An 18,922-nucleotide genomic window follows, 5' to 3' on the forward strand; every position below is an offset into this window, starting at 1 on the left:
TAACTTGAAACTCAAGTAGAAATTAGCAAATTTTCTCACACTTGTATGTAAATGCAAAGGACCTAGAATATCCTTTTGGACAAAAAAAGAACAAATCTAGAGATCATACAGTTATTTATTTACAGGCTCATTATAAAGCTACAGCAATCTGGACTGTAGACATACCCTAAAGATTCAGAAATAGATGTATGGCATACAACAGAGTATTCAGAAACACAACTAAAACTACCACCAGATGAATGAGCGTTCCTATTGTTCCACAGGCTGTCCACATCAATTATAGGATTTAGCTATTTAGGTTGTAGTTTCGTAAAAGGAAATTGAAATTGATAGATTTCAAATACATTGAAAACAGAAATGGATCCATATAAAATTTATGTCTAGGGGATGCAGCCACTGAAAATATATCATGTTTGAAAAAAAAAAGTGCTTATGGCATACCAGAAACAATACTAAGCACCTAATATGTATTAATTCATTTATAATCACAATCTGAAGTTAGGTACAAAGAGCACTACAACTTTAGAGATGATTAGAATAGGGTAGCTCAGTGATAGAGTGCTTGTATTGTTGGGTTCTATGCCAGCACTACTAAACAACCAACCAAAACAGAGTCAGTTTTACAGAGGAGAAAATTGGGGCCCAGAGTCATATAGTCGTCCCATGTTACTTCATAAATACAAAGAACAATTTTAATGGCTGAACTTTTCTCTCCATTTTTTTAATGGTTGTAAGACCATTAAACTTAGTGCAGGTTTAGTGGTGGTATATTTTAGGGAATATAGTTCAGAAGGAAAGACTCTTGGTTTGTAGTCTCTGAGAAAGGTTTATTCCCCCAATTACTCTTGGCCTCCTGTTCTGTTCCTTTTTCATGGATGTTGGTATTTGGCAGGTAACCTTTCTTCTTTTCTAATATAAACATTCCACTGTAGTTTTCCCTTAAGCTGTGTACCATGGCTTTTGGTATTTGTATTAATATTTTTGGGTGTTGAATGTGGTTTTTTTAATATGTATTTTTTATTGTGAAAATAATGTACAGAGGGGTTACAATTACATGGGCAAGATAATGAGTACATTTCCTATCAAGCATTGTAGGCTTCTCCTTTGTTTCCCCTTCCCATCCCTTCCCATCCTCCTCCTGCCCCGCCACCAAATCCTCCCTGATCCCCCTTCTCCGCCCCCCTTCCCCCCTCCCCCCCACCAAAGTTGTAAAGTTCGTTTTCGACATAACGACTTGTACATCTCATTGTTGCAATGGGTCCACCTGTAACTCTATTTAAACGATTTGTTTTTCCCCTTCCCCTCCACAAATTATACTGACATCAAATACAGTGAAAGCAGGGGTTATATCATGGGGGAGGGACATACCAAGCAACAAATAATCTTATAAATGTGTTAGAAACAATCGCTTGAATGTGTTTTTAAGTTTCCCTTGAGACTTCAAACTGAAATATTTAGAAATGTTATTTAGTTTATAGGTGATTGGAGGTTTTATAGTTGTTTTTCATTTACTAATTTCTACTTTGAGTCCACTGTGCTCAGAAAACACATTGTGTATGGTTTCAATGATTTTTAAATCTGTTCAAGTAGTTTAATGGCTCAGAATATGGTCTCTATCTTAGTAGATGTTCTATGGGTACTTAAAAAGAATGTATGTTCTGCCCTTTTTCAATGGAGTATTCTATAAGATTTAATAGGATCCTGCTGTGGGATGGTACCATTGATCTCTTTTGTATTCTTACTCCTAAGACTCCTTTCCCTTAAGACTTTTATTTGCTCTGAAATGCTTTTTCTGATACACTACTTTCTTTTTATTAATGTTCACATGTATATCTTTTTCCTAATCCTTAATTCTCGTTCTTGAATTATTTTTGAAGTGAGGTTTTGCAGACACTTCGCAATTGGTTCATGATTTCTTGTATAATCAGTTGATTTATATTTATAAATAGTATATTTAAACCATATATATTATATATAGTAATATATTGTAATGTATATATTAATGGTTGATACAGTGAGGCCAACAAGTCTGACATTTAATTTTTCTTTTCTGCTTGTTCACTCTGTTTTCTATTTTTATCTTCCTATAGATTACTACACATGATTTTAGAATTCTATTTTAATTTATATGTAGCATTTTAGTTGACTTTTTAATGTTTCATTTAGATGTTTTAATATATGTGCTTAACATATCAATCTACTGATATTGACATTACAAATTGGGGCAAAGTATAGAAATCTTTCTTCTGCATCCATGTCTTCACCCTCCTTGTTTGTTTGCTTGTCTGTTTGGCAATACTGGGGATTGAATGCAGGACTTAGTGTTTGCTAGCCAAGCCCTCTACAGCTTGGCCTATTCCTTTAGCCATTTTTATTGGTTACTTTTTTAGGTAAGATCTCACTTTATGCCCTGACAGGCTTCGACTATGATCCTTCTATCTGCTTCCCTATACTGCTAGGATCACTGGTGAGTGCTATCATGCCCAGCCATTAACGAGATGGAATCTCAGCCTTGAACCACAATATCCCAACCTCCACCTCCCCAAAAAGGTAGGATTACAGCCTTGAGCTACTATACTTGGCTCAGTCCCTTGTGTTTATAAGTATTTTTTTCTGCACACTTTGAAGAAAACCAAATTAGATTGTGTTCAACCATCAAAGAAAACTGATTTAGGAAACTTAAGAAGAGAAAGAAAGTCTATTATATTTACCCATTTTCTGTATGTTCCATATTCTTTCTTTCTAATGTTCCAAGATTCCATCTCATCATTTTCTTTCTTTTTATCTATTCATTTAAGTTAGGAAATCTGGCAATAGATTCTTATAACTTTCCTCCATCTGAGAATGTCTGGATTTCATTTTATTCTTTAAGAACATATTTACTGAATATAGAACACTGAACTGAATCTTTCAATCAGTGAAAAGGGTCCTACCCTTTCCTCTTTCCTCCCATTATTTCTTATGAGAAGTCTACTGTTACTTGAACTGTTTTCCTCTACAGGAAAGGTATTGTTTCTCCCTTGCTAGTCACAATTTTTCTTTGTAATTCTCAAAAGTTTGACTTTGATGTGTTTTGACACTGATTTCTTTTGAATTTCTTCTTTGGATTTTGCTTAGTTTATTAGATCTGCATGTTTATGACTTTTGACAGATTTGGGGACTTTTTCAGCCAGTATTTCCTCAAATAACTTTTTAGTGCCAACACTGTTTCCTTTCTCTGGCATTCAATCTAGTGTTAGATCTTTTGGGGCTAAAAGTCACAAAGACAATGGTTATTTTTATTTTAAGTTCTAAGTCTATTTTTCCTCTGTGTTCAGATAGGTTCATGCTATTGTTCTGACTTCAAGTTCTTCTTTTCCTTCTATTTTATTATTTAGCATATTTGTCAAGTTATTTTTGTTATTTTAGCTTTCAGTTCTAAAATTTCTGTATTTTTTCTTTGTATCTTGGCTTTCTTTATGGAGACTGTGCTTTTTCACTTGCTTCAAATTTTTTCATAATATCTTGAAGCATTTTTAGGATGTCTAATTTAAAATCAGACAATTCAGATAGCTGTCATTTAGTACTGCCTTTGTCCATTTTTTTTTCATTGCTAGCTATGTTTATTCAATGTAACATTTTTAAAGTGTTGGGTTTTTTTTTTACATAATATGACATTCTTGGTTCTTGGAACAATGTGTGATTTAAAAAAAATCAAAACCTATGCAATTGGGCATATGTCAGCAAGTTTGTTAAGAGTCTTCCCTTTAAGCACTGTCTGACCACTCTAGTGGAGAACTGGAGGCAACTCTTACCACCAGGCGAGGCTAGAAGTCCAAGTTCTTCAAATCCACTGTCACCTGGCAGGTAGTGTTTGCTTTTTCCCACTGGGTGCCCCTGGGAGTTCCAGCTCTCTTCAGGCTCCTACCAATGCACCCCTGACCCCTGCCCTGCCCCAACTTCTTGGAGATAGTCTTGCTACTTACTGCTAAGCAATAGAGAAGGTCCTGATTCTGCACTCTGCCTCTCTGATACCATCCCAGTGGTAAGTGGAAGTGATCCTCTTTTACCACTAGACAGGAATGGAAGGCCAAGCTCTATGGAAGGTTTCCATTGATACTACAGAGAGGGGCTCATTAGGGTATCATTTCCACATCACCCTGTCTGGTCTTGGGAATCCTCTTACATTCTCCTGAGGTAGAAGTTGAGACTTCTCACTTGAGCTTGGTTAGCTTAGGAGGGGTTTTGAGCTAAGCTTTTCTCTTCTTGCTGTTTTTAAGAGGCTATTACCTAAAAGATTTTGGCTTGCAAGATCCCTTTGTCTGGAATTGTGGTTTAAGTTGCTTGTATTCCCTCCCTCCCTCTCACCCTCCCATCTCCATCCCTCCTTTCTTCCTTGCTTCCCTCCCTACCTCTCTCCCTTTCTTATACTCTTCCTTCCCTTTTTCTTTTCTTCTTTCTTTGTTTTTGGTCTTGGCTTCCTTCTTTTCTTCTTTCTTTGTTTTTATTTGTTTCATACTTCTTCCAAATGCAATCTGAAACATATAAGAACAAGATGAAAACCCGAGGACTCAATACCATGTCCACTTGGTCCTGAGATGTTTAGCCACATTACCTCCTTCCCTCTCCCTTTCAGTGTCTTCTGTCTTCTTTCAGATATTGAACATGGTTTTAGCTATACTTAGTAGGGGAGATAGGGAAAACTATTTCTCCTCCATCTTACTGGTATAGATATCAAGTGGCAAGGATTTTTACTATTGCCCTGAAATTCTAGGAGAAGGAGGAATGTGGCTGTCACGAGGGATGAGAGAGGGGGAGAAGCAGTGAATGGGATCTTTAAATATGGGGAGAGGTTAGACTGGGGAAGCAAATCCTGTGGGGGTAAGGTAACAGTGATAGTGATGTCTGATATTCCCTTTACAGCATTTCCTCTTCTGTGTGCCACATATTACACACAGAATAGTCTATGTGAGTCCTCAGATTGGGGAAAGATATAGATGGAGGAGAAACTTAGGCCAAATCTCTGGAGTCAAGGGAAATAGGAGCCAAAGATGCAGAGCCCACCAGGGTGACAGAGCCCTGTCTGAGGCATGGCCGTGCAGTCTCCCTGTAAACCTGCATGTTCAGGGAAACACAGCAGGAACAAGAAGCTGAGTCACTGTGACAGGACATTGCAGGATGGAGGGCATTGGCTTGGTGCTCTTCATGTTCTGCTCCACTGCCTGGGTGGAGAGAAGCACTCTTCATGCGATGTGGGGCAGCAGTTGGTGTCTTGAGAAAGTCCAGCCAGATTTGCTCCACAGAACACCCCACTGTCTTCTGAAGGGTGCTCTGAAGAGAGTCCACTCCTGTGGCTACAATCCCTCTCCCTCACAGTCCTCTTCATCCTGGCCTGCTTCACAGATCTTGTGCCCAGAGTTTCAAATCACCAAATCCAGTGAAGCAGAGACACCCTAGAGAGAGCCTGGGCTCTTCTTCTCCTCCTCGGGCTCAGGCCAGAAAGAGTGACTCAGCATATGACCCCCTCAGTCAACTTGGGCACATGTTTGGGAACCATACAAAGTCAGGAAGGCAGCAGGGATTGGGACAGAATTCAAGCCCTATGACCAAAAAAAAAAGGTGGACCCTAAGCCAGTTAGACTGGTATCCTTGAAGAGAAGAGAAGTGGATGCAGATATGCAAAGAGGAAAGAACAGCTGAAGGTATGGGGACAAGACAGCCACCCACAGCCGTAGAGAGGGAGGAGTCCCTGACAACACCAACCCCACAGCCTCCATGTGCTCACAGTCCCAGACACCATAACCATAAGAAGAGAAACACCTGTGGTTTAAGCGACCATGGTATGCTTCCTTGCAATGGCAGCCAGAGCCACTGCCATTGTAGCCAGTATCGTGCACTGCCTCCCTGTCCAAAACTATTTTAAACGTGTCACATACTTTCACCTGGTTATCATCTATGGCTACCCAAACTACAGCCCCTGAGTGGGCCCTGAGGTTTCTCCTGGTGCAGGGCATCCCCCAGCCTGTCTCCTGTCTGCTCCTAGTATAGTGTTTCTCTGGATTCTCATTTGTCCCACCACTTTCCTCAGTGACCTTCCCAGGTCATCCACTTACTCCTTCTCCTACCCATCACTACCCTTATCCTATGGAGCTGTCATTCTGCACCTTTGTGATTACTCTTTGCCAAACAGAAAATGATGACGATAGGAACTGCCAGCACTAATGAGCAACTTCACTGGTTGTTTGGTTGTCATGTAGCCACTCACACAAGCCAAAACATATGGGCTTCTCCTTGTGGCTTTGCATCTTCCTGCTCTTCTAGCATAGCTCCCAAGGTCCTGGGAATGATGGGAAGGAATGGGATCAGAAATAAGTTCAGCAGGCCCAGCCGCTAGTGTGGAATCCTCTGAGTGCCTTTTGGCACAATGCTCTTCTTATAGTGCCTGTTCCACAGAGCTCATGTAGCTCATACATCCCTGTGCTGATGAAATCATCTTCATACAGAGAGACAAATGACAGGCCCTTCTAGACTTATTCATCAAATGCTAAATCAGAATGAAGCCCTAGGGATGGTAAATAATCTAACAGCCAGGGACTAACTGATGGTATTGGTTCTTATGTGCTTTTAAAAGCATTTGCTTTGAGAAGAGTATATGTGCTTTTTAAATCACTTGGCTTGAGAACAGTACAGATGTGTTGTATAACACAGATAATTAGTGTGGAACTGTTAAAGTTAACTAAGTTAAAGCCATATTGTAGACCTGTCCCAAAAAATGGGATCAGAAATATGTGTGCTGTTGCATTTGTGTGAGCATGTATACATAAATGGTTTCCACACTAAATTTTTTCTATATTTTGGACATACTGGGGTTTGAACTCAGAGTTTTATGCTTGTTAGGCAGGTACTCTGCTGCTTCAGCTCGACCCTCAGTTTTTTTTCTTTGTGTTCTGCTTGCCATGATTCCTTATTTTTGCTTCCCAAGTAGCTTGAGTGTCAGTCACCTGCCACCACACCTTTTTCTGTGGAGATGAGATCTTATGAGCATTTTGTTCTGTCTTCAAACTGTAATCCTCCTGATTTCTACTTTCCCCATAGCAGGTATTATAGACATGACCCAGTGGCACTCAGCCTGAAATTCTTACATTGTACATTTACGAGGACAGGAATTTGTCTTTATTTTTTTCTCTGCTGTGTGTGTGTGTGTGTGTGTGTGTGTGTGTGTGTGTGTGTGTGTGTGTGTGTGTGTGTGTGTGTGTGTGTGTGTGTATCTTCATTGTCTAGAACAGTGTCTAAAACTCTTGACTAAAACTTGGAGGAGGAAGGAGTAAGGAAGGGAGAGGGAAGGAGGGAGGGAGTGAAGGAGTAAGGGAAGGAGGGAAGGAGCAAGGGAAGGAAGGAGGGAGGAAAATTGGGAGATGGCTTCTTTCTAGAGTGGCTCTATCCTGTCACTACAAGGCTACAGAACTCTGTCCTTGGCTAGTAAACAATTGTGTTGCCACATTACCCAGTTCTGCTCCCCAGGGTATAGACGGGTTCCCATGCCCTGATAGCCACTCAAGTGTCCTCATAGGGAGTAGACGCAGGTAGAGGGCATGCCCCGTGACCACCAGAGAAAGCTATGTGAGTCACTGCTCCACTGAGTACCCTAGAGTGCAAGAACGGCCCCTCATTGCTCTATAAAAGCTGCTTAGCCACCAGGGCTCCTAGGTCAGACAGCGCTCCTGGTTCTTTATCCCAGGAAGGGGCCAGGAAATGGCACTGGTCCTGTGGGTCTTCAGCCTGCTGGGCTCAGTCTGCCTGGTATCAGCCAACATCTTTGGTGAGTTCTGAAGCTGAGGCAGGTGGGTAGGGAGGGGACTGTCAGGCACTGGGCTTCTACATCAACCAGGCATTGCCCCAAGACCCTTACACTTGCTGTCGGATTTAATTTAACCCAGAGGTTGGTTATTTGCTTTTCATTTCTAGATGATAAAGAGGCAAGGGTTCAGAGAGGTGGCTGTGTTGCCTGAGATCACAGCTCTGGTGATTGGAACAGTAGAGTTAGGAAGCAGATATTCCTAACTCAGGTCTAGCTCCTCCTTACCATACTCTTGGGTCAAGTTTTTGGCATTGAGATTGGCTTTTAATCCCTTTGGCTACCCAAGTCTATGTCACTCATGATAATATTTAAGGAATAGACAGCAGGCAATAGGGAAAAAAATCAATTTCCTGGTTGAGTGAAATAGACTTAAGCTTTATACTTGACTTAGATGCCTACCTGTTCAACTATGGACAGACTGCCCAGCTGCCATGCATGAAAAAGTTGCATGTCATACCTCATGGTATGGTTACAACTCAGGAGGGATTTGTGCGTGTCACACAGCTTCTCAGTAAAGCATGACATGGTGTGCTTTGTTAACTACTTCACATTGTGTGCCAGGTAATAGGTTAATCCAGTCTAGGACAAAGTTCTGGTGGTGTTCTGTCTAGCACACAGAAGTTTGGGCCGCATGGATTCCCAGGGTTTGATTAGGAATTCTCTGTCAGCAGCTGTGTGATCTAGGGCAGGTTACTTCCACTGTCAGAGTACGGATACCACATTGGTGGATGGAAGTACTACCATCACTTCCTGGGGCAGTGCAAAAGATTAAAGGACCTAATGAGATCCTGGGAAAGGCAAACGACTGCCAAGTCTGTTCAACTGTGAAGGTTAATGACTATGTACTAGAGAAGCATGTGTGTCTGTGGCTGGGATCCAGACTGAATTCTTCCATCCTAAATCACTTTCCTTTGCCCAGAATACCAGGTCGATGCCCAACCGCTTCGTCCCTGTGAGCTGCAAAGGGAGCGGGCCTTTCTGCAGCAAGCAGACTACATACCCCAGTGCTCTGAAGATGGCAGCTTCCAGTAAGACTGACTTCCTCAAGATACTCCTGGGACCAGGGGACTTGAAGAGCATCTGGAATTTTCTCCTTGCCCTCCACCATGCTTTGTAGTCCTCAGAGTACATGAGTAGCATGCCCTGCATATGCCTAGCCTGGCCCAGCTTCAGTTCTCCTGAGCTGCTGCCAGATCTCAGTCAGGACATCTGCGAATTCAGGGTGGAAAGAGAGGAATTAACTAGGGTGCCTTCCTTTTGTGAGGGTTTGTCCCTGTACCCATGTCTCTTGTTCTAGCACTGAAAATTCAGTCCTACCATGTCTGTAGGAAGGTTCAAACACCCTCTTTTTTCTTCTTCTCTCCTTGGCTATCCTGCAGCTCTCGGTTTAGGCTTCTCTTCTGTGGGAAGAGACCCCTGGTCCTCCACACCCCCCTGTTATCTCCTGCCCCTTACCAGGTGGGAACTAGTGGCTTCCAGGATCTCTAATGGTGTCACCTCCTGTATCTCCTCCTCAGGACTGTCCAGTGCCAAAATGACGGCCGTTCCTGCTGGTGTGTGGGTGCTGATGGCAAGGAAGTGCCAGGCAGCAGGCAGCAGGGAAGGCCAGTGGCTTGTAAGTGGTGTCCAACATGACAGGAAAGCCGGGAAGGGTTACCCTGGCTCTGGGAATGAGTAGAGCTTTGGGTGATGACCCAGGCAGCTCTCGCTCTGGGCTGCTGGTCTTCTTATTAGAATAAGACAAGTTCCTGCCCACCGCACATGCTCCTGTTTCCTAAAGATCCCTGTGAAAATCAAACGAGACATTGAAGTCATTTGTTCAGCAAGTAGCTGCCAAGGGCTTCTCTTACGCTAGGCACCATACCTGGTACAGAGTGAGCAATGGCTGATAGACCTCTAAGTGTCCTGAAACCAGAAGGCAGGTGGAAAATTAGGGTTGCTGTTGGAGGGTTTGGGAGGAATTTCTAGGATTTGGGAAAAAGCTAGCTAGGTAAACGCTGTCTAGTTACAATGATGGTTAAGGTCAATTGTCAAAGAAACTGCCCATTTAGCTGATGTCCAACCTCTAAAACCAAGGTCATTTTGAACAGATCACCTTGAATGGTGAAATCAAGCCTCCAGGGGGAGACAATAGTCCTGTCAGGAACCTTGGTTTTATGTAGACAGTGTGGCTGGCTTGGGGATCAAGTTGGGCATCTCACATTCCACTTGGTCTTGACCATGTCCCATGCTCTTCTCTGAGCTTCAGAAGGCTTCTCTCCTGTAACACAAGCATTCCATCTTTCTCCTGTAGTGCAGAGACTTAAAACACTCCATGCACTGAGTGAGTAGTGGTTTTCAGTAGGGTAAATACTACTAACGTCCCTTTCCTTTGTGTCCCTGGAGAGAGGCAGCTGTTATTCTCTCTGTACAAGAGGAGAGAGAGGCACAGAGGAGCAAAGCAGCTTCCTCAAGCCACACAGCCCAGGCATGTGCAAATCAGATTTCATCAAGCTCTGAGCCTGATCTCTCTGGACAGTGTGTGGCCATTGTGTGTCTACTTGATGAGCATGGCACTAGAGAGACATACCCTCTTTGTCTCTGTTCCCAGGATACTGGAGCATTCTGAGTACCATGCTGAGCATCCCTAGCCCCTGCCACTGGCTCCCTTTCTACTGCATCCCTTAGGGAAAGAATGAGGGTCTACTTGGATTTATTTCCATTAACCTCTCTCAGCATTCCTCTGACACAACTCTCGGTGTTCTTAGGTCTGTCCTTCTGCCAGCTGCACAAACAGGAGATCTTACTGAGTGGCTACCTTAACAGCACGGCCACCACCTACCTTCCTCAGTGCCAGGATTCTGGGGACTACGCACCTGTGCAGTGTGACCTGTGGCAAGGGCAGTGCTGGTGTGTGGACACAGAGGGGATGGAGGTGTACGGCACCCGCCAGCTGGGGAAGCCCACACAGTGTAAGTCTCCTATGCACTGGTACCATATCCCTGTGCAGGCTGCAGCTTTACCCACTGTCACTCAGAGCCTGGCTCTCAGAAGGAGAAGGAAAGCTTTGTGCAGACAGGTTTGATTACTTCTGAAATTGTGTAGTGACGGATGATTCATCCATGCTTGCTTCTGAATTAAAGGCCAGTAAAAAGACAAGGAGGATGTCAATGAACACTTGTAGGTCACCTGTTTCAGTCAGATCTTAGTCGCAGTTGGTCTTTTATCTGTCTAAAAGGCAGAAACATATTCATCTAGACATCCAAAGGCTGTAAGAGTTTTTACACCTGGGGATGTGGCTCAAGGGGTAGAGTGCTTGCCTAACAAGTATAAGGTCTTGAGTTTAAACCTCAGTTCTGCCAAGAAATAATAACAGTGAACATGTTCCATAAAAAATGTTTAGGTCCAAGGAGCTGTGAAATAAGAAACCGTCGTCTTCTCCACGGGGTGGGAGACAAGTCGCCACCGCAGTGTTCCACAGATGGGGAGTTTATGCCCGTCCAGTGCAAATTTGTCAACATCACGGACATGATGATTTTTGATCTGCTCCATAACTATAACAGGTAAGGGGAGTCATTACCTGCCAGAGCCCACTCTACCTTGAGAGCTAAAGTGCTCTATGTCACATGCACAGCCGAGGGGAGAATTCACATACATCTCACTGTGTGTGGTGTCCTCCTGTGCCTGTAATCCTAGCACTCAGGAGGTGAGTGCAGGAAGACTGTGAGTTCAGAGCTAGCCTGAGCTACATAGTGAGTTCCAGGCCAATCTGGGTTGCATATGGAGACTTTATACCAAAGGCTGAAATTATATCTTTCCCTCCTATGCTGCATGGCTATGTTTTCAACAAAGCCAACTGGCAAGTTATGCCATAAACGTTTCACATTATTTTACTTTACTATAGTACATGATTACTACATTACATTATTTATTATACATGTGCTGTTTAGTCCAGCTAGCCCAGGAAAAGGAGAGTATCAGAGTGTGAAGACACACATACTGGGGTGCCTACTGCATTGGTTTTCATCAGAGCATAATAGAAAGAATGGAGGGGGTTGGCTGAGTGATTATCAAAGATAGTGGATGACTAATGTTGAGTCTCTATAAATACATATGTAGTCATTCAAGAGACTGCATTAGAGCTAGAACGGCTGACATGGAGAAGATTCCATAGTACATTACGATACAAAATACAGAGTGCAACTAGCATATTCAATGGAGGAAAATGGAAGAGCCAAAAGATTATTTCTTTATATAGAGAGGATTTTACGATCATGCTGGGGTCTCTGTGGAAGAAGGGAGCCCCAGGGAGCCCCGAGGGAGCCCCGAGGGAAATGTGGTTGCCATGGGCCATTCAGAGGAGCCAGGCTGGTGTAGAGAAGAAGAGATAGGCAGCAACAGGATCATCAGAAAAAGAAAACTGATAGCAAAGATAGGGCCATTGTATAGGCACTTTTTAGTGATTTAAATAGCAAAGGCAAAACAGAGAGATGGATGATAAATCTTGAGACAAGTAGGTAGATAGCTCTGGCTGTTTCAAGATAGCTACCTGATCATTGTGAAGGGCCCGTGTGCTGACTTCATGGGCAATTGGGCTTGTCTGAGTAAGAGAGAAAAGGTCCAGCCTAGGAACTGCACAGGGCGGACTGCAGGAGAACTTGAGCTACTATATATAGCTGGCTTCTAAAACAAACCTTTACTCTTCCTGTGTGAGAAGGGACATTTTCATGGGCTGTTCCAGAACCCTCAGGCTGAAAGCATGCGCACAAAGAGGGCCCTGCGTTGTTTGAGCTGCATAATATATTTTTTTTAAACGTAGGAGCTCTCATTAGGCTATCGCCCATGAAGTTGAGCATTAACAACTTTGTATGTTCAACCTAAAACATAAAGTCTTAGATGCTGATCTTAAAGAGCAAGGGCAAGAGGCTATAGGCATTTGCCCACAGCATTAGGAAGCTGGGCTTGAACTGCTCTTTCTGGACCAAAGCCCAACCTCCCATTCCCTGAGTCCCTCTCCCCTCCATTGCCACACTCTGGCACACTCCATCTATTTGCATGCCAGTACTGTCTTTCCCCCATAGCACTTGCCTTTGTGACCTGCATTCTGCCTCTGCCACTTTTTAGCACCGTGACCTAGCCATTTACCTTTCCAGAGCCTCAGTGCCTCCAGCTGTGCAATAAAAGGCAATGCCCTGCTCAACAGGCCATGGTGCAGGTCTGATGTCACCTCATTGATAGGACCATTGAGAATTTGCAGAATTACTATGCATCAACAAGGAATTCTCACCTACCACCCAGTTTTAGCATATGTAGATTAGATTCTTTTCCTTTGGGGAATAGAGAATGACCTGTCGGAGAGCACATAGAAATCTCCAACAGGATCATTTACTATACGTATCCATGCAAGTCAATGTGTTCTCAGTTCAAGTTAACTAAGTACTCACAATACACAGGGAATTTTTCATCCTTTCACTGACTTTAATATTTTTGGTAAATGACAATACTGGGGCTTAAACTTCACTCTTCTTTGGCTCTTTTATTCAAGTCTAGTGCTCTGCCACTTGAACCACAACTCCAATTGCAGCTTTTTGCTTATTAATTGGAGAAAAGAGTCTCTTAAATTTTTCTGCCCACTCTGGCTTCAAACTATAATCCTCGGATTTCAGTCTACTGAATAGTAAGGATTCCAGGTATGAGCCAACCTTATTCCAGTATTACCCAACCTTATTCCAGTATTACCCAACCTTATTCCAGTATTAATAGAAGTCATTTGATGGTTATAGTTTTTAGTACACAAATTTATTTAGTACACAAATGATGACATTACAGCAGAAGCTAAGGAGCTTATTAATAGGTCCACAGATGTCTGGATGTTTTTATTATCTTGCATTATTGCTATTCATCTCTGTTCCTCACAATGCCATAGCACAGGATCTTGAATGTAGTAGGGCTACAATCTATGGTAATGTGAATAGTCATCACATTGAAGAATGGTGTAGGAGGGGCTGGGAAGGTGGCTCAGTGGTAAGAGTGCTTGCCTTGTATGCATGAGGCCCTGGGTTCCATTCCTCAGCCTCATATAAAACGAAAAAGCTGGAAGTGGCGCTTTGGCTCAAGTGGTAGAGCGCTAGCCTTGAGCTGAAGAGCTGAGGGACAGCGCCCAGGCCCTGAGTTCAGGCCCCACGACCCCCCTTCCCTCCCCCCCCCCCCCCAAAAAAAAGAATGGTGTAGGACTTGAGATGAATGTACAATTCATAGCTATTTCCACAAGAGGGCAGTCTAGTTAAGTTCAAAAAATTAATTGGTAAGCATTCCTTGTTTAACAAAAACCAATCCAAACATTCACTGTGGAAAACAGATCCTTTTCTTTTTTGTAAGTAATACAGACTCAGGATGCCAGGTATATCTGGATTCCAGATAAGCAAAGGATAATGTTAAGCTGGGGAGTGAGTGGAGTATGATGTAATCACTATTAGGCTTAGAGTTGGGAAAGCATTGCCAATAGAAATAGCAGAAGCAACAACTCAACAATCTTAACAATAAAAATTACTTTGCTAAAGGAGGGGGCCTACCATTTTATTTCAGAAACCATCCATAAAAATTGGACTCTATCAAGTCTGACTTTGAAACACAGAAACAAAGATGATTTAAACCTTGAACTCACTCTGTTGGAGGCAGAATCATGTCATGCTCTATATCAAGAGAATAATGGAAGAAGATTTAGGATACGTGGTCCCTGCTGTTGGCTGGGTGAATTTGATCTAATCAAGTTGCCACTCTACATCCCAGCTTTCTGGGATGGAGATTATTTGAAAGGATAGTTGTGAGAATTATGGACTTACTATGATGAGCTCAAACATTCATAATGCTTTTATAGCATCTTATTTTCAATACACACTGCCTTTTACCCTGTTTGAGTAGCAACTACTACTAAAAATCATGTGTTAGCTAAGGAAGGAAATTCTGATACATCAGCTCTAGGCCTTTAGCTCATCTTAACATCTATATAACTGGCAAAACAGGATTAAAGATGGCAGCACAGGGTGTCTGCCCCAGAGAAGATGAAGTGGCAGTCCTAAATTGTCCATAAAGCTCTTTTCCTTGGGAGGGTGTGATGACTCTACCTGAAGCAAGTCATTTCTAACATGCAGGAAGGGAAAGATATAAAGAGGGATACATGCTAAGCGCTCTGGTAGGTCCAGGAATTGGTCAGTATATAAGAGCAGAGACTCCAAGAGAAGGACTTGGACTATAAAATTGCAGAATGAAAATATCACAAAGGTCCTGTAGGTCATAGCTTCTCTAGGCCAGGAAGTCAATATTAGCCATTTGATTCCATTCTCAAAGCATGGAATAGGTGATTTAATCTCCTTGTTCCTTGTGTTGGAATGGATTCCAGAGCCCACTGAGGCAAGTCAGGTGACTGGTCATTGCATCTACCCAGCCCAGTATTTTCAACACCTGTTACGTGCCAGGAAAAGTGAAGCATTGCACCTTCAGAGAAGAGTCAGTGCAGTCATATTGCCTCACAAGAGATCAGGAGCAACCAAACATGTACTGAATAAAGCCACTGGCAGAGACTAGTAGCATGTGGTGAATGAGACCAGGGTGTAAGCTCCAGTTCTCACCACTGATAAATATGGTGACCCATATCCCTTATCTTCCTCATCTCTAAACTAAGATAGAAGAAATACAATCTTTCTTTTAGGAGCATCAAGTGGACTACAAAATATTTTGCAGATTGAATTAGCAAAGTATTGCTCAACAGATAGAAACAACTATTATAGTCGGGCACTGATGGCTCACACCTGTAATCCTAGCTACTCAGGAGGCTGAGATTTGAGGATCACGGTTCAAAGCCATCCTGGGCAGAAAAGTCCATGAGACTCTTATCTCCAATTAGCCACTCAAAAAAACAGAAGAGGAGCTGTGGCTCAAAATGGTAGAGTGCTAGTCTTGAGTGAAGAAGCTCAGGGACAGCAGTCAGGCCAGAGTTCAAGACCCACAACCAACAACAAAAACAATTGTTATAGAATTGTTAGCATTTTTAGCATTGAATTTGAATCCCAGTTTCCAATAAATTAACTTTTTTTTTTGTCAGTTGTGGGGCTTGAACTCTAACTTTTTATTTTTATATAACATGCATGCACACAGTAGACAAGCAACATGGAAAAAAAATCTTATCTTACATATTAATTTTTGCTCAAATTAAAAAAAAATCTGTTGCCTATATCTGGGCAGTTGCTCTCCCATGCATTGCCTTTTCAATGGCTTTTTTTTGTCAGTCATGGGACTTGAACTGTGGGCCTGGTCACTGTCCCTAAGATCTTCAGCTTAAGATGAGCACTGTACCACTTGAGCCACAGCACCACTTGCAGTCTTCTGGTGGTTAATTGGAGATAAGAGTTTCATGGACTTTCCTGCCCAGGCTGGCTTTGAACCATAATTCTCAGATTTCAGCTTCCTGAGTAGCTAGGATTACCAGCACCTAACTTCCCAATGCCTTTATGTGGTAGATTATGTAGTAGATTAGGTTATGTTGTGCTACTGCCTTTTACATACTGTTATACATGCTCCCTTTCTTGAGATTTCATAATTAGCATACTCATCTACAGGGTTTTATTTTGTTTATTGTAAGTTTTTTAAAAAAAATTCCCATCAGTCTGGTGAAAACAACATAAGTGTTGTTTTCATTGTTTTTTATCAATAGATATGTTCATGTGCAGAATTATTGTTTCTTTTAACTTATTGTTTGTTTGGGGATAGATTTACATACATTGACAAAAATACATGTTCAAGCCTTGCATGCTGGTTTATATAGAGCATGGAAAAAAATCAATGTTACATAAGGGTAAAAATAGTTTCTATTGACTCAGTTGATGCACACAGGAAGACCAGGATGTAAAACATGGGGACTTAGCCAATGGCTGCTTGTAACAATTGTTTGGTCAGACATGATTAAGACAGACCTTTCATCAACCTATAGAGCAAAAGAGAGATAAGATGGTACTCTGGTCATTAATGTTTATAGTGTGTTTTGACAAGGATTAGCACATCTCATTTCCTTTTCATAGACTTCCTATGGTGGATTTTGTCTTCTTTACAAGTTTTTGAAAAGCTGTAAAGAGCTCTGGAATCCTTTGATTATATAAAAAAATGAAATAAGTTTATAGTATACCACAAGTTTGTAAAAGAAACGATCATATATCTCTAGAATTAGACTGTAGTGAAAGAATCTGTTAATGTAGCACTATCAAGGCAGTATTACCCTCATGAACAACCCAACAAGGATGTAACAAAAAAGAGAATTAACCAATCTCCTTGATGAACATAGATGCAAGAGCTCTCAGTTCAATTCTTATTAATCAAATTCAACAGCATATTACAAAGATCATACACAAAACCAAGTTGATTTCACTCCAGGAATGCAACGATAGTTTGATCTATGCAAATCTTGCTTTCTGCAAGCTCTTTGAGACACATATGGGCATAAATTGATCAAATTCCACCAAGTGAGATAAAACACTAATGGGTACATCACAGCTAAGCATGTTTCCTTCACTACTCTGCCTGGCTGCAGGCCCCTGGAGTATGTGGCATGGAGCCTAATGAAGATATTCTTTCAGAGGACTTGGTTCACCAATTTTGAGGAGGTGATCATTTTCCTTTTATAAAACAGTAACCATATATCTCATTCTCTCTCAGGTTTTCAGATGCCTTTATGACCTTCAGTTCCTTCCAAAGCAGGTTCCCTGAGGTATCTGGGTACTGTTATTGTGCTGACAGCCAAGGGCGAGAGCTGGCTGAGACAGGTAAGCAGGTTATTTCTCAGCTACCTTGAGACTACACTGCTGGCAGATAGTGTAAGGTAGAAATAACCATTTCTGGAAGCTATTTGCTTCTCTGTCAGGATCCCATCGGTATGGAAGAAGATACAGTCTTAGAGGTATTTCAGATATGGAACCCTACATGCAGCTGCTACCAGACCATACAGTGCCCTTTTGCACACTGAAAGAAGTCCCCCCAACCTTGGGTAGATGTAACCTTAAGGTTGACAAGTGGAAATCAGAGTGTATTCTCTAGGCAAGTTCCTTTTTGAGTTGGAACTTGCGTAATTAAACCCCAACTCTGACTTTAGAAACTATTATTGTTCAGAGTCCATGCATAACACAGCTGGTGAAGTCTGTCCCTGAAGTTGCCCATCTCTGAAATTGTGGCTGCCTCTGCTTAGGTTTGGAGCTGTTACTGGATGAAATCTATGATACCATCTTTGCTGACCTGGGTTTGGCATCTACCTTCACTGAAAGCACCCTATACCGGATATTGAAAAGACGGTTCTTAGCAATTCAATTCGTTATCTCTGGCAGATTCCGATGTAAGTAATATGCTGCCAGGAGAGTGATTTGTGTGTTTCTACTTGGGGCTTGAGGACCTGGGTTTAAGGTCGTTTCAGGCCAGGTGCTGGTAGGTCACGCCTGTAATCCTAGCTACTCAGGAAGCTGAGAGAGAGCTGAGGATCATGTTTCAAAGCCAGCTTGGGCAGGAAAGTCTGTGAGACTCTTATATCCAATTAACCATGAGAAAATGGGGAGTGGTGTTATGCCCAAGTGGTAGAACACTTACCTTGATCTAAAGAGCTCTAGGACTTCACCCAGGCCCAGAGTTCAAGCCCCACAACCAACAACAAAAAAAGGGTTGTTTTAGTCTGTGGCTATGCACAGGTTAAAAGCCAAGATTTAGCTCATTGTGCCTTCCAACTGCACTGTACAATGCAAATATACAGGCATTTGTCATAACCCATGGCCTTTGCTGTGACATCTCTTCCAGGTCCTACTAAATGTGAAGTAGAGCAGTTTGCAGCCACCAGATTTCATCACCCTTATATTCCAAGATGCGGCAGAAATGGGGACTACCAACCAGTACAGTGCCAGATGGATGGGCCATGCTGGTGTGTAGACAGCCAGGGGACTGAGATCCCAGGCACTCGGCAGCAAGGGCAGCTACCATCTTGTGGTGGGTTTCCTCTCCAGGGCCATCCTTTCTGGTCTCTTCAAGTACTGTAACTGTAACCGTTTCTCTACCCTCACCTCTCCAAAGTCCACTAAT

At 42.4% G+C, this 18,922-nt stretch overlaps 1 protein-coding gene across 1 annotated transcript in view; it reads left to right on the plus strand.

The window, feature by feature from the left end:
* Positions 1 to 7,731: 7,731 nt before the first annotated feature.
* Tg (thyroglobulin) overlaps positions 7,732 to 18,922 on the plus strand; it is a 188,328-nt gene continuing 177,137 nt past the window's right edge. Inside the window, exons 1-8 of the mRNA XM_069991843.1 lie at positions 7,732 to 7,798; positions 8,757 to 8,865; positions 9,355 to 9,452; positions 10,585 to 10,788; positions 11,220 to 11,379; positions 17,522 to 17,628; positions 18,048 to 18,191; positions 18,644 to 18,829. Coding sequence (XP_069847944.1) covers positions 7,732 to 7,798; positions 8,757 to 8,865; positions 9,355 to 9,452; positions 10,585 to 10,788; positions 11,220 to 11,379; positions 17,522 to 17,628; positions 18,048 to 18,191; positions 18,644 to 18,829 — 1,075 coding nt within the window. The remainder of the gene's footprint in view (positions 7,799 to 8,756; positions 8,866 to 9,354; positions 9,453 to 10,584; positions 10,789 to 11,219; positions 11,380 to 17,521; positions 17,629 to 18,047; positions 18,192 to 18,643; positions 18,830 to 18,922) is intronic.

This window comes from Dipodomys merriami, unplaced genomic scaffold, assembly GCF_024711535.1.
Source record: "Dipodomys merriami isolate MVZ:Mamm:240054 unplaced genomic scaffold, mDipMer1.0.p SCAF_4, whole genome shotgun sequence".
Lineage (NCBI taxonomy): Eukaryota > Metazoa > Chordata > Mammalia > Rodentia > Heteromyidae > Dipodomys > Dipodomys merriami.